A 16401-nucleotide genomic window follows, 5' to 3' on the forward strand; every position below is an offset into this window, starting at 1 on the left:
TCCCGGTCTGCTTATGTTAGAAGCCAGTTTCATTTCGGCGCAGTACAAACCACTTGGCTTTCTTGATTCTTGTTCCCTAAACAAAGTTGTCATTGGCTGTTCTTAAGCCACGAGCATCTTTGCTAGCTCAAACACAAAACGCTTTTGCCCAAAGGCCTCGGCCAGGCCAATTCAATATGACCTGAAACTTCATAAAGGGTTTAGGGAGCCGGGATGGACTTGGGGTTAGAGGGTTAGGAGGGGCACAGATGCCCACCTCAAGCATCAGAGTCTCACCCTACTGGGCTGCCCCTGTTCAGTTCAGCATGGCGTACAAGGAAGAACTCACCAGAGGGTTTTGGCCCATCCATTTGCTTCCTACAGCGTTGCCCTCAATGGTAGCCCAGATCTGCACCCCAAGGTGGCTATATCACAGCTGGTCTATCTTTACTAGGCCTGTGCACCAGCCCCCCGGACTGCTTCATGGCCCAATCCAGAACTTTCGGATTGGGCCCGAACCGGTTCGCGCAGATCCAACCCTCCCCTGATCGGATCCTGGAGTGAGATCCGAAGGATCGGATCTTGATTCGCCCGCCATTTTGCCCCCCTTCCCCACTTACTTGACAGCAGGTAAGTGGGGAAGGGGGGACAAAATGGCGGGCGAATAAGTCCCCCTCCCCCCTTACCTGGCTCCACCATCTGCTGCCCCATGGACTGCAGCAACGGAGCCAGGTAAGGCCCCCTTCCCCCTTAACTGGCTCTGCTGCCATCGCCACACGGACTGCGGTGGCACCAGGAAAGCTCCCTTCCCCTCAAACTTACTTTCTTTTCGGAGCAAAGGATCGAGGCGAAGGATCCGCTTCGTCGCGATCTGCTTCGTCTCGATCCGCTTCATCTCGATTCGCGGCTCCCCCGACCCGATCCATCTCTGCCTTTGGCGGAGGCGAATCAGGCCGCTCCGCTATCGCTTCTACGAACCAAAGAGGAGCACAGCCCTAATCCACAGCATGCACACATGGGGCTGAATTTCACATTTGGCCATCTCTATGCTTGCGACTTCTCTATGCAAAGTACCCATTACTGGCTTTTGTGGTATTTGTTAATGCATGCAAGCACATCAGTCCACTCTTTCTTGACTGCATGTTGGACTGGGCTTGCTGCGTGCACAATGTGTGGTTTCAAGTGCAGAATACAAGCTTCCTGAGAATCTCAGCTTTCACTTTTAAAAACACCAAGCTGACGTACATGGAAAAAAAATGCAGGGAAAACACAGTGAATCTGAGATGACAGGAGAGCTGCTGAAAAAGACGTTCAGTGATCAGAAGGTGGATCTTAGAGCCAGTGTGGTCTAGCGGCTAAAGTGTCGGAAGATCCGGGTTCTAGTCCCCACTCAGCCATGGAAACCCACTGGGTGACTTTGGGCCAGTCACAGACTCTCAGCCCAGCCTACCTCACAAGGTTGTTGTTGTGAGGATAAAGTGGAGAGGAGGGTTATGTACGCCACCTTGGGTTCCTTGGAGGGAAAAAGGCGTGATATAAGTGCAATAATAAATTAAATAAATTTTAAAAATCTTCAGTGCCCTGTTCTACCCTCTGCCCTCCCCCACAAGTAGCAGAGCCAATAGTGTACAATAGTATATAAAATGTGCACACTATTTGCATAATTTATGCAGGTTGTAAAAGTCAGCTTTTTTTGGTGCAGAATGACCTTGGTGAGCTATGAGTCAGACACATCTTGGAGAGAAGACTGCAATGCTCATAAAACCGCCATCAACACTGTGAGCCCCTGCCAAAGGAAGTGAGGCAGGTGGCTACTAGAGGCAGGGCCTTCTCTGCTGTGGCACCCCGGCTGTGGAATGAGCTCCCCAGAGAGGTCCGCCTGGCACCTACACTGTACTCTTTTCATCGCCAGATGAAGACCTTTGTATTCTCTCAGTATTTTAACACCTATTAACTTAAATTTTAAACTTTGCTGTTTTAATTCCATATTTTAACCTATATCAATTTCTGCTGTGTGGTTTTATCCTGGTTGAGTTTTTTATATTGTATTTTGTATTTGTGTTTTTAGATTGTTGGTTGTTTTGATGCTCTTCATGGTTTTAATTTTTGTGAACCGCCCAGAGAGATTCGGCTATTGGGCGGTATAAAAATGTAATAAATAAATAAAATTAAATAAATAAACACTGCAAATGGTTGTAACCAGTTTAGCTAAGGAACCTGGGGAGCTGCAGCTATTGAGTGGCCTAATCCTGCAATAAATAAGTAACTTTTTCAAGGGTGCTGAGCCTCCTCCAAACCCTCCAACCAAGCTTTAACCCCCCACAGTTCTATAGGAAGCTGCCATGGCTGTTATGCCAATTCAAATTCAAACATTCGTGTAGGCATACTCCTAAAAGCACCTGCTTTACATGCAGAAGGTTGGGATGGAAGACTCCACCCTGAAATCCTGGTGCTGCCAGCCAGTGTCGACAATACTGGGTTAGAGGGACCAATGGTCTGGCTCCGTATAGCTTTTGATGTTCCTACGACTATGCAGGAGAGGACGCCTTCCCCAGGCAGTGTTCTCTCAGACCCACACTTTTAAGTACAGGCCTGCCTTCCCCAACCCTCAAAGGAAGCCACGGCCAGTGACATTACCTGAAGATGGGCTGAGAATCCTCTCCTGCTGCCTAAAGGAACCTTGCAGTGTGCGCAGGCACTCCAGAACATGAATGGGAAACCTGTGGCACTCCAGATGTTTCTGGACTTGATCTCCCATCAGCCCCGGTCAGCATAAACAACGGTCAAGGGCGTTATAATCCATCAACATACGGAGGACCACAGGTTCCGTACCCCAGCTTCAGAAAGATTAGAGCGGGCTCAGATGTGGTAGCTCCCATGTGTTCAGGTGCAGGGGTGATGCACTATTTAAGGAAAATACCCGCATTTCTGCTCTCGGCTTTCAGCAGAGAAAAGTAGCGGAGCTGAAGGGCCGGAGGGGTCTGCTTAAGCAAGGGGCAGCTCAGACGTTCAAAACCTTGCCCAGGCAATGTGCTCCCCGTGCTCCAGGGCGGGAGGCATTTGGGCGATGCAACACTCAACCTGAGACAGCACCGATTCCGGACAGCAGCTGCCGTGAACCGGACAGCACATTTTTGGAGCTGTGCCACCTCTGGACTGCCCTTCCGGTGCTAAGAGCACTTTCAACATTGCCTCCATTTCCACAACCCGCTGGACCTTAGTCCACGTTCAGAGTGCAGAAGCTGAGAGAACAGCGGATGGGTCCGTGGCTAAAGTGAGAGCTGAGCCGGCTCACGGCTCATCTCCGCCTGGCCACGACACTGGCTCTCAGGCGTGGCCTATTTATTGATGGGCTGCCGCAGCTGAATGCTCGGACATCCCAGGTCCCGTTAAGTGATGCCACCCAGGTAGAGGCATCTCTAGGGAGGGTCTTTGAGAGAAAGCATGCTGAACGCCCGAACCGGCCTCGTGGCTCTGCTCTTACGGGCGGGACGCTGCTACAGGACGGCCGTTGGTGGGGATGGGGTGGGGACAGGGCTGAGAGAGGAGGAGGGTGTGGCGGGGGGAGTGTCGAGGGGAAAGGTGCAATACTGACATTGCAGCTGCCTCCGTTCTTGCAGGGGTTGCTGTCGCATTCATTGGTCTCGATCTCGCAGCTCGTGCCCGCAAAGCCAGGCCGGCAGCTGCAGGTGTAGCTGCCTTGGCCGGTGTTGGTGCAAGTGGCCCCGTTCTTGCACGGGCGGTGGTTGGTGCAGTAGTTGAGGTCCTGGTTGCAGAAGAGCCCTCCCCAGCCTTCCTGGCAGTTGCACTGCCACGGCTGCACGCAGGTGCCACGGAGGCAGCCCGGGTAGCGGACGCACTCGTCGCAGAAGTGCCCTTGCCAGCCGATGCGGCACTTGCAGCCTCCGGGCTTCTCGCAGTAGCCGTGACTGTTGCTGCAGCCGGACAGGCAAATCGCTGAAAAGAGGTAAGCAGAGAGGAGGAGGAGGAGGAGGGGGGGGGGGAAGAGAGGGGGGAGAGAGAGCTGTTGCTGTATAGATGTCATGCGTCACACCAACATCTGGCGCCTGCCATCACGCCAAACAAAAGGCCCACATGCCACCCAAAAAGGCAAGCCACCACGGGGCAGGGCCTGGCCGGGCTGGAACACGAGTCCCCTTTTCATGAATTGCTGCTCTCCATTGTCCCCTGGGAACAAAAGCAGAGTGTCTGGTGGTGTGTGTGTGTGAAGGGGGGATTCCCCCCCTGACCCACTTTTAAGAGCCCCCCCCCCCACCTCCCAGCAGAGGCACACAACACTATAACAAAGGAGTTGGGAGCGCGTGGCTTGCCTGACCCTGGTTAATCATCCATTCCCCCACCACCACCTTTCCCCTCAGGAAGTTAACCAGCGCCTCCATATGCCAAGGCTCCAAGGGGAAGCTTTGTGAAGCAATTAAACCGTCACAATTTAAGGGACTGTAAAAAGAGGGATTTCCCTGGGCCCAACGCAATTTCCATGGCGATGGGCAAGGCCCACAAGGACTGGGAAGCCGGACAAGTTTGGCCCTCTTGTCTTACTTCTGCTTTAACATTTGAGAATTAGAGAGGCAGATGCATGCTTGGATTTACACACACACACACACACACCTTTAACGTCATGATATTTCACAAGTCTATAGTGCAACACATGACCCTCTTCCTCCTCCTCCTCCTCCCATCCAGAAAACTCTGGAAACACACAGACACCCCATTTACCTGTTCGATACTATACAGAGCGCATATTCAGTGGGAAAGAAAGGGACAGGAATGTACAAAGTCGTAGATTGCAGTTTTAAGCTTTTACATCTTCTACTGTATTTTGCGGTTTTAATTTTTGTGAACCGCCCGGAGAGCTTCAGCTATTGGGCTGAATAGAAATGTAATAAATAAGGTACCATGAAAGAAAGTAGAGGCTCTGAGCACGCGCAGGATGCATTCTCTTTCCACGCTGTGTAATCAGACGAGCGAGGAAAGCTTTCCTGATCCAAAGGAATGACTTCCAGGCACGTTTGAGCTCTGGTACCGGCTGTTTTAAAAGTGCCAGACTGTTCTCAGGGGTACCAGAGAAGGAAATGAAAGCTCTCCCCAGGGGCATGAAAGAAGGGGCATCTTTCATGAGGGATGATTTTTCCCATTTTGTTTTCCTACAGAGTGACATTTTGGCAACATAAGAATTACCTGGATGGATCGGACCAGCAGGGCTCTTCTGATGTTCTTAACCCTTATGTTAAGGCCCACTAGCCATCTTTCAAATCCTACAAATTTGGGATCATAACACATCATAAAGGGCACAAAAAACACAAGCAAAAAGAGGGACAGATTAGCTCTGGTGCTGGTGAAAGGATTCTTTATTTTTTCTTGTTTAAAAAAAACTTTTTTGTTTAAAAGAATTTATTTGTACAAAATTTTACAAAAAAATTATTTTAAGCAAAAAAAATTTCTTTTAAACAAGAACAATAAAGAATCCTTTCACCAGCACCAGAGCTAATCTGTTCCTCTTTTTGCTTATATCTTTGGTGCTCCAACCTTCTTCTGCAAAAAACACAACCTACCATGGTCTTTTTGTTTACATTTTGAGAATTTCAATAAATGGGCAGGTGGAGCCCAATGAGAGCAGGCAGGGATGACAGTGAGCAGATGAAAACAAGCACAGTTAAGGTCTATGGCATCAAAATGATCCAAGCTGTGAAAACCAACGTTTAGGTTTTTTTTTAAGCTACCACATATTACAGCAGCAGTTACACAAGGAACTGCTAACCTTTCATGTTTTTTTGAACTTATACATCCAGGAGATTTTGACTTGGAAGGAAAAGAATTCATGGTCAAGAACAGAAGAATCACCTTGTTGGATCAGACCAGAGATCCATTTAGCCCTGCATTTCTACCAGGGGCCAGCCAAACTTTATTTCATTGATTTCAGAAAAAATCAACATTGCTTTTCTTTCTTTTTTTAAAAAAATAAAATCTCAAAGTGGGGCTGTCTCTAGGACCCAACATGAAGGTGACAAATTCCACACCCCCACACACCTTTACCCTCCAGGAACCGGCATTCAGAGGTGTAACGCCCCTAGAGATTTCATTTAGTCATCACGGCTAATTGTCATTCATAATTGTTTTGAGCATTTTAAGACAGAAGCAGCATTGGAAATATTTTTTTGGCAACACATGTGGAGGAAGTTAAGTGGTCCCCCGAGGAAGGAAAGTCCTTTCTGAAATGTGTTAGGTATAATAAAATGGTTTTTCAGGCACCTGGGAATATGTTCTCTTTTGTTTTGGGGCACGTAAGGGCCTTCCCTCCTTGGGTTTCCTTAATAGCAATTAATGATTTGCCAAACCCTCTTTTAAAGCCATCTAAGCCAGTGGCCATCACTGCAAATAGGACAGACCGGAGCTCAGCCCAAAGGCCTTGCATGCACTGAAAGCCAGTGTAGTGGCTAAGGTGTTGGACTGGGAGACGGGAGATCTGGGTTCTAGTCCCCACTCGGCCATGGAAACCCACAGGGTGACTTTGGGCCAGTCACATGCTCTCAGCCCAACCCACCTCACAGGGTTGTTGTGAGGATAACATGGAGAGGGGGAGGATTATGTACACTGCCTTGGGTTCCTTGGAGGAAAAAAGGCGGGATATAAATGTGATAAATAAATAAATAAATAAATAAATAAATAAATAAATAAATAAACGGTCCCAGGTTCAATTCCTGCCAGCATCTCTAGGTATGGCTGGAAAGAGCCCTGAACAAAACCCTGGAGAGCCATTGCTGCCAGTCAGTGTCGACAATACTGGATTAGGTGGACCCATGCCCTGACTCTGTGTAAGTCAGCTTCCTACATTCACATTCTGTGGCACTGGCTGCCAAATGTTTATTTTGCATAGTAAAAAGCACTACTTTTCCATCTGTCCTGAATCTGCTGACAAACAGTTGGCCATTTTATTTTAAATCCTTCTCTAATAGCCTGTTGCATGGAAAAGGGCTATTCCCATCATAGAGAGCCTAAAATCTCCTAGAAATTTATATCTGGGCAATGTTAGAGAGCCCCAAATGTCCGTCTCCCTTGGATAGTTGCACCCAAATAGAATTTCATACGGTTTAAAATTAAACTGAAAAGAGGGCTTTTTCAGTGGTGGCCCCGCAATTATGGAACTATCTCCCTGATGAGGCTCACCTGGTGCCAACATTGTTATCTTTTCGGCGCCACGTCAAGACCTTTCTCTTCTCCCAGGCATTTAACAGCATTTAACAACATATGCTGAGTTTGTTTGTTTATAAATGGACCGCAGAACTGTTGTTGTTTAAAATGGATACTGTTTTACACTGTTGTTTTTATATATTTTTGATGGTTTTAAATTTTGTATACTTTTTTTTTTAATGTCCACTGTTTTTAACTTTTGTAAACTGCCCAAAGAGCTTCAGCTATGGGGCAGTATATTAATTAATTAAATAAATAAATAAATAAATAAATAAACTGGAGCCATCGCTAATTTTATTATTTTTTCATTATTATTTTTTAAGACTGAGTTATTGGGAAAGTGCTTTCGCCAAGTGTGGGAGGAGGGTCGGAGTCCTCTCCCTACACGGGACAGGTCTCACAATACAACTGCTACCTCCCTGCTTTAAGAGCCCATCTGCTGGGAGATGGCTCTTGCTAGGTTTAGCCGTGCCAATGAATTATCAGGATTTGAACTCAGCTCCTTCCTCCCGCTACTCCAGCTGCAGCAACTCCTCTGCTTAAAGGCTACTTACGCTCGGAGCAGTATTCGCCCCGCCACCCTGCTAGGCAGGTCCGGCTGCCCAGTTCATCACAGGTGTAGTGGCCAAAGGTATCGTCCCGTGGCCGGCAGTAGTCCGAGCAGCTCTCCCCATAGTAGTGCTCGTCGCAGGTGACGTGGTAGGAGTAACGCAGCTCGCTCTGGTCTCCCAGCTGCACATCTTGCGACCAGTCCTCACCCACGGCCAAGCGGCGACGGGTCGCCAAGCGGCTGATCAGCCTCTGGACATCCTCTAGAGGAAGGCAGACAAGGAGGAAAATAAGTAGGCGGTTGGGTTGGTGATGACGCAGTGGGGGGGGGGGAAGGGGAAAACAGGGATACCATCCGCTAGAGATGATGACGACAACAACAACAATAATAATAATAATAAATGTATTTCTTACCCGCCTCTCCATTCTGATCGAGGCAGGGAACAACAGTAAACAATAAAATTCATAAAACTGAATTAAAACATAATATACATTGTTAAAAACATCTTAAAATTCCTAAAAACATCCTAAAAACATCTTAAAATTCCACTGGATAGGCCTGCCGGAAGAGATTAGTCTTCATCGCTTTCTTGAATGCTAGTAGACTGTTGATGAGTCTCCTCCGGCAGGCCATTCCACAGTCTGCGAGCAGCAGAAGAAAAGGTCCTCTGGGTAATACCTGTCAGCCTAAATTTGGCAGCCTGAAGTAGATTCTTCCCAGAGGACCTGAGTGTGCGGGTTGGATTGTATGGGAGAAGGCGATCCCACAGGTAGCCTGGACCCAAACCATGTAGGGCTTTAAAGGTGATAACCAACACTTTATACTTCGCCAGGAAACTAATTGGCTGAGATCTCTGAACCTGAGAATCAAAGGATCTGGGAAAAGTGCAGGGTTGAAGATGTGTGTTGCAGGTGCATGTAAAAATGAGCAAACCCACACTAGGTCACTTCTGCAGGGATTCTTCAAGAGTGCAGCTGAGTCATCTTTGCTCCTGGACTTATTTTAGGGGCGGGGGGAGGCTTTAGATGAGCATTAGTACCGAAGCACACAACTAACATTATATGGCACCATTTTGTACTTCACAACTGGTTTTACATTCGTGATACGTTTGAGAAAAATAGAAAACAAAAACCTGTTTGCCAAGCCTGATTTAAAAAATAATACTCTGTAAGGGAGAGTACTGTCAACAAGGGAGAGGGCCTTTTCAGTGGTGGCCTCCCAATTATGGAATGATCTCCCTGATGAGGCTCACCGGGCACCAACAATGTTATCTTTTTGGCGCCAGGTCAAGACCTTTCTCTTCTCCCAGGCATTTAACAGCATTTAACAATGCTAAGTTTGTTTGTTTTTAACGGACCCCAGAACTGTTGTTTTTAAATGGATACCGTTGTTTTTATTTTTTTGATGGCTTTAAATTTTGTATACTTTTTAACGTTCACTGTTTTTAACTTTTGTAAACCGCCCAGAGCGCTTCGGCTATGGGGCGGTATATAAATGTAAATAAATAAATAAAAGCATTTGCAGTTTTGCATCTTAAACTCTCATAAATCGTAGCACTATCACGACTGCTTCTGCTTGCCCTGACCCGAAATACATTTAACTTGGGAATAAGTGCCATTGTAGTAGAGAACGGATAAGGTATATTTAAAGTAAAATGTGCAGTTCTAATCATGTACACTCCCAGTTGGGTGCGTCCCAACTCTGTTTAAAAATAAGGGGGGAGAGGCACGCCGTGGGGCAAACAGCATTGGCCCTGGCCAGGTGCTGGATGCAGGGCCTGATGGCCAACACCCTCCTCTCTCCCCTACTGTTCTCTGGATTGTCATTTGAGGGCTGTGAGAGCCCTGGACTTCAGCCCCAGCTACACCATTGTCAGGAGGAAACACCTCTGTACTGTTCAGATGTACCTTAAAAATGAAGGCTACATAAACACCAGGTTATATTTCAGAGTTCTCATTGCCCTGTGGCAGTGCAGACCGCTGCATTCGGGCTTGTGTCCCAGCGGGCACAAAGTTCAGCTCCGTGAAAGTTTCAGCTTCCATTAAAACGAACGTGAGAGCACACACATACACACACCCCAACCAACTCGTAAGTGCAGAGTCTTTACGGCTGCAGATGCATGCTTAGAGGCTGCTGCCTTATACAGCGACCATTGGCCTGTTTAGCTCAGCATCTTCTATTGCGATTGTCCTCAGGATCTCAGGCAGTGAATGTTTACCATCCGCTGCTATCTGTATTTTTGTCCGGAGATGTCAGAGAATGGATCAAGGAACTTCTGCAATGTAACGCATGTGCTCTGCCACTGGGCAATGCCTGCTGAATGCTCAGAAGCCAGAAAGATGGCAGAATAAGACACTTAATGGGTGGAAGCATCCAAGCCTAGACTTCAGTGCCCTTCGCCACCTCCGACTAGAAAATCCAGAATGATGCAAAAAGAAAGAAAAACAAGCTACGGTATTGGGATAGATTAGCACTATTTCGCCTATAACACATAGTTTGGAGAATTTGAAGAATTGAGTAATTCTGGTCACATCCTGGCATCCTGGGAAGAGGAAAGAGCAGAGCATATTCTATAATGTTCAGCTAGACATCAGGAAAAACTCCCTGACTGTTAGAGCAGTAGGACAATGGGACCAGTTACCCAGGAAGGTTGTGGGCTCTCCCACGCTAGAGGTATTCAAGAGGCAGCTGGACAGCCATCTGTCAGGGATGCCTTAAGGTGGATTCCTGCACTGTGAAACAAGGATGATGCTGAGGGGAGACATGATAGCACTCTTCAAGTCCTTGAAAGGTTGTCACACAGAGGAGGGCCAGGATCTCTTCTCAATCCTCCCAGAGTGCAGGATACGGAATAATGGGCTCAAGCTACAGGAAGCCAGACATCAGGACATCAGGAAAAACTTCCTGACTGTTAGAGAAGTATGACAATGGAACCAGTGACCTAGGGAGGTTGTGGGCTCTCCCACACTAGAGGCCTTCAAGAGGCAGCTGGACAACCATCTGTCAGGGATGCTTTAGGGTGGATTCCTGCATTGAGCAGGGGGTTGGACTCGATGGCCTTAGAGGCCCCTTCCAACTCTACTATTCTATGATTCTATGAGAGCATTCGGGAATAGAGGTATATACGTGGTCTTCTTTAAAGTGAACAGAAATTCCTTCTCACTTTAATTTTGAGAGGGGAATATTTATGAGTTGATAACTGTCCCCTGCAAGTCATGACCTCTTGGCCAAGGCAGCCCTTTTGAGCATCTTGCCACGTGGCAAGGAGAGGTTTTACCACATGCCCACACCTGATCGAAGGCAAGGGAAACCAGCGAATGGTGAAGCCCACCTCATTATTTGGCATGCCAATACAGGAGACAGACCAGCTTACCAAGTGGTTACACGTATTGCAAAAAGAAGCTCAGACACGTGACCTGATCTCAAAAGGAGGGGGACAAAGAGAACAGGACGAGCATTTCTTGCCTGCTCAATTGCTACAGAGATCCAAACCCCTACAAGCAAAAGAGATTGATGTCAACACCGTCCTACTCTCCTGAGGCATGCATTGTCATAGAATCATAGAATAGCAGAGATGGAAGAGGCCTACAAGGCCATCGAGTCCAACCCCCCGCTCAATGCAGGAATCCACCCTAAAGCATCCCTGACAGATGCTTGTCCAGCTGCCTCTTGAAGGCCTCTACTGTGGGAGAGCCCACAACCTCCCTAGGTCACTGGTTCCATTGTCATACTGCTCTAACAGTCAGGAAGTTTTTCCTGATGTCCTGATGTCTGGCTTCCTGTAACTTGAGCCCATTATTCTGTGTCCTGCATTCTGGGAGGATCGAGAAGAGATCCTGGAACTCCTCTGTGTGTCAACCTTTCAATGACTTGAAGAGTGCTCTCATGCCTCCCCTCCATCTTCTCTTCTCCAGGCTAAACATGCCCAGTTCTTTCAGTCTCTCTTCATAGGGCTTTGTTTCCAGATCCCTGATCATCCTGGTTGCCCTCCTCTGAACACGCTTCAGCTTGTCTGCGTCCTTCTTGAAGTGTGGAGCCCAGAACTGGACACAATACTCTAGATGAGGCCTAACCAGGGCCGAATAGAGAGGAACCAGTACTTCATGTGATTTGGAAGCTATACTTCTATTAATGCAGCCCAAAATAGCATTTGCCTTTCTTGCCGCCATATCGCACTGGTTCAGCTTGTGATCTACAACAATTCCTTCTTGTTTGTAGTATTGCTGAGCCAAGTATCCCCCATCTTGTAACTGTGCATTTGGTTTCTATTTCCTAGATGTAGAACTAGGCATTTATCCCTATTAAATTCCATTCTGTTGTTTTCAGCCCAGCGCTCCAGCCTATCAAGATCACTTTGAAGTTTGTTTCTGTCTTCCAGGGTATTAGCTATGCCACCCAATTTTGTGTCATTTGCAAATTTGATAAGCATTCCCTGCACCTCCTCGTCCAAATCATTAATAAAATGTTGAAGAGCACTGGGATGTTTAAGGATGTTTAATCATGTACGCTATGTTTTTAATCAGTTTTTAATGTGTTTTGTATTCACTGTTGTTCCCCACCTCAATCCAAGTGGAGAGGCGGGTAAGAAATAAATTATTATTATTACTCTCCCAAGGCACGCATTGTCCATCTATCCATCTAGACTGGCAATACCTTGCCACAGCGTCTTCCTGTATACAGCCCCATTTGGTGCTCAACGTTTGATTTATTTGACTCACTTTTGATTCATCTAAGGCAGCCTTCCTCAACCTGGGGCGCTCCAGATGTGTTGGACTGCATCTCCCAGAATGCCCCAGCCAGCTGGCTGGGGCATTCTGGGAGGTGCAGTCCAACACATCTGGAGCGCCCCAGGTTGAGGAAGGCTGATCTAAGGCATTCTTCTAAGACATAAAAACAATCTAAACAAAAGTCTTACTAACGTCCATATTTACCAAGCCCTGAAACCTTCAAGATAAAAAAAAATAGATTGAGCTTATCCTCTTCCCTGAAAACTAACTTGATATCAAAATGTTTTCGAGTCAACCTATAAGTTTCTTTTCCTTCAAAGAAAAAAAAAAGATACTGTCACGGTTTAACTTAATATGTTCCAGGAATAAAGAACTCTGTTTTTTCCCCTTGTTACTTCCTCTTGTCATTTTGACTAATACTGGCCTACTTTACAGGGGTTGTTGTACTAGCAGCGCTTTGAACACGTGCGGTGTGCAATTAAGCCAATAAAGAAAGCAATTACCCGTGGACGGCTCTCCGGATTCAGCCCTCCAGGATTCAATAATGAGGGAGAAGGTGCCCTAGAAGGGAAGCGAGAGCACAAACGAGACTTGACGAAAAACAGCAGGAGCAAGGAAATAGAATTCACAATAGTTAAGGGAAGAGTAAATGTTGAGGCAGTCGCTGTTCTGAACCAGTGCCTGGGCATGGTAACGGACTGGATGAGGGCTAATAAACTGAGACTCAATCCAGACAAGACGGAGGTACTGTTAGCGGGTGGTTCATCTGTCCGGCGAGGTGATGTTTGCCCTGTCCTGGACGGGGTTGCACTCTCCCTAAAGGATCGGGTCCGTAGTTTGGGGGAGCTCTTGGATCCAGAACTGTCACTTGAGGCACAGGTGAACTCAGTGGCAAAGAGCACCTTTTATCGGCTTAGGTTGATATACCAGCTGCGCCCTTATCTGGACAGAGATAGCCTAGCTACAGTCATCCATGCTCTGATAACCTCTCGTTTGGATTACTGCAATGCGTTATACGTGGGGCTGCCTTTGAAAATGGTCCGGAAACTTCAGCTGGTACAAAACAGGGCAGTGCGGTTACTAACAGGGACTGGCCGACGAGACCACATCACGCCAGTCCTTTTCCAGCTTCATTGGCTGCCAGTCCAGGTCCGGGCCGATTCAAAGTGCTGGTATTAACATTTAAAGCCCTAAATGGCTAGGGGCCAGGTTATTTGAAGGAACGCCTCCTCCCATATGTACCTGCCCGGACCCTAAGGTCATTCTCAGGGGTCCTTCTCCGGGAGCCCCTGCCAAAGGAAGTGAGGCAGGTGGCTACCAGGAGGAGGGCCTTCTCTGCTGTGGCACCCTGGCTGTGGAATGAGCTCCCTAAGGAGGTTTGCTTGGCACGTACATTATATGCTTTTAGACGCCAGGTGAAGGCCTTTTTATTCTCCCAGCATTTTAACAGTCTATAAAAAATTTTAACTTGGTGTTTTAAAATTCGTAATTTTGCATTGCTGCTGTTTTTATCTGGTTGAGCTTTTATATTGTATTTTATATTATAGTTTTATGCTGTTGTTGTATATTTTGAATGTTTTTAATTTTTGTGAACCACCCAGAGAGCTCCGGCTATTGGGCGGTATAGAAATGTAATAAATAAATAAATAAATTGAAGGAACAGCGTTGGCTCCAGCTCATTGCTTGGCACAGTCCAAAACGCTCTTTTGCTGCTGTGGGGTGTTCATATTTGGCACCGGGGACGGCTGGGAGTGCCCAGCTCCTCCCCTGTAAGCGCCTCACCCAGAAATACCAAAAACAGATTAGGAAAACAAAAAGGGAAACGCAAATCTGAACAAACTATGTGAATTCTCAACACACTTTGAACGTCTAGCAGCTTTTTGACCAACCGTTGTATAACCAGCGTAGAATTTCCTGTGGCGCAACGGCTGTTCAAAATTCGTTGGGAAATTTTTAAAATCTATCTTTTCTTTTAAAACGGGGTTTTGCCCAATTAACTTTGCCCCTTTACTCTATTTCTGCTATTAAATAGCGCCAGCTTCGTTACTAACTTGAGGGAGTCAGTTCGTGTGGAAAAATTTCAGCCTCTGTTCAATATCACAGAGAGGAGTGCCAGGTAAAGGGAAACTGGTCAACCCCATTTTCAATATTTATACCCCCCTTTTTTAACCTGTAGGCATGTTTCTGGGGCAGTTTACAATTATTATGACAACCCAAGAGCAAATACATGTAAATATACACACATAAGATCAACCCTCTTCTGGTCATACAGAACAGCTTTAATAGGATCCAAACTATTTTAATTAACCCTGTGAGAGAGTTTTATTTATTTTTTATTCTCCCCACCCCCTACACACACACACACACACACACACACACACACACACACACACACACACACCTGCTCCACCTTCCTCATCAAACTACTTTCGAAATTAAAACGAAGTGAATTTGCTATGAATCCAAGAGCGAACCGGGGCAGCGTATGCCAGGCAGGGCACTCTCACTGTAATTAAAACAGGAAAGGCTTAGAATTCATGAAGCAGCTAACGAGGGAAAGGGGTGCAAAGCCGCTGGACCCCAGAAGAATGAAATGGTGCTAGAGGTGGAAAGTGCGTTAAGGCTTCCTGGCCCCTCGCAGGCATGAAAGGTGATGTCCGGAGCGTGCCGGCTTGGGAAAGATCTCACCGGCCACTTGAAGTGGAAAGGGACACGGATGGGCCCGCTGGTGGCCACAGCGCTGCGGTCAGCAGGGACGATGTCACTCAGGGCCGCCCCGAAGGTGCAAGGTGGTTCCGGAGACACCACGGCTTGGGCGTGTTTGAGACAGACGCGGAAGAAAAGGCGGCAGGGATGGATGCCGTGGCACAAGCTTCGGGAGCTGCTCGTGGTGAAGGAGTGCACCTGGAGCTCAAACACACCAGCTTGCTCAGCCTGCAGGGGTGAAAAAATAGGAAACCCGTTAACTCCGGGAACTCCCTGCTGCATTCCCCACATCACCACTCCTCCCATTAAGCGCCCATCTTTCCTCCCAGGCTCCTTCCACAAGGCACCCAGACTGTGGGAGAAGACCGATGCACCCACTGACAGCGCAACCCAGTGCCTATTTAGATAGAAAAATAGGCCTACAACTTTCTTCTGCCTAAACAAGCCCATGGTCATGAGAGCCCAGAGAGCCCTAAACCGCCCAGAGAGCCCTGGCTATGGGAGCGGTATATAAGTTTAATAAATAAATAAATAAATAAATGGTCGCACCCTTAATAAAGCATCAGCTAGCCAACCTGATTTGCTAGCTGATGCTTGATTAAGGTTAGCGAGGCAACCTCATGCCGTGACCGTCTCTGACCCCGATTGATCCCTCAGTCCTCTCAGCCATTAGGACCCTCCGGACTACCTTGCCCTGCTGGGCTCTGCCCTGCAGCTCTTCCTGAAACACAGACCTCATAACCCCCCCAAGCTGCAGACCTAGTCAGCTTCCAGAGCACCTGCGTCTATCCACTCCTCCAGAAGCTTGTCTGCGTCAACCTATACGCCGACACACCTGAAAATGTTTTTGTCTCCCTGCTGCCAAATTAAATCACCTGCCGATTCCTGCAGTCAAACCGTTGTTAAAAGGGAGGCAAGGACGGGTCAGGGCCGTTGCCCTCTTCTCCCATCAGGGGTCACCTGCTGACCCATTCAATCAATAACTCAAATCTCAGAGCTCACTTGCCAAATTTGCCCTAAGCACTAGGCCGCACTGCTCCTCACAACCCACATCGCATTCCCAACCCTTTTAACATCTGGCCGCGCCAAGTCTCAGTGCCTCACAGAACTCCGCTGTAGAGAAAAGGATGCGTTCCTGCCCCCTGCCCCCACAGAGCAGGCACCCTGATGCCTCCTCCCGTCTTTTCTTGCTAGTTCCCCGCACCCCCATGTATCAGAATAGCGACCCAT

General features: G+C 47.6%; 1 protein-coding gene across 1 annotated transcript in view; it reads right to left on the bottom strand.

Annotated features, from left to right (window-relative positions):
• DLL3 (delta like canonical Notch ligand 3) overlaps window positions 1-16401 on the bottom strand; it is a 44597-nt gene that overhangs the window by 26186 nt on the left and 2010 nt on the right. Inside the window, exons 2-5 of the mRNA XM_063139771.1 lie at window positions 15154-15399; window positions 12969-13026; window positions 7743-8000; window positions 3575-3936 (exon numbers count right to left, since the gene is read on the bottom strand). Of these exons, the coding sequence (XP_062995841.1) occupies window positions 3575-3936; window positions 7743-8000; window positions 12969-13026; window positions 15154-15399 (924 nt within the window). The remainder of the gene's footprint in view (window positions 1-3574; window positions 3937-7742; window positions 8001-12968; window positions 13027-15153; window positions 15400-16401) is intronic.

The sequence above is a fragment of the Elgaria multicarinata genome, chromosome 13, assembly GCF_023053635.1.
Source record: "Elgaria multicarinata webbii isolate HBS135686 ecotype San Diego chromosome 13, rElgMul1.1.pri, whole genome shotgun sequence".
NCBI classification, from domain to species: Eukaryota; Metazoa; Chordata; class Lepidosauria; order Squamata; family Anguidae; genus Elgaria; species Elgaria multicarinata.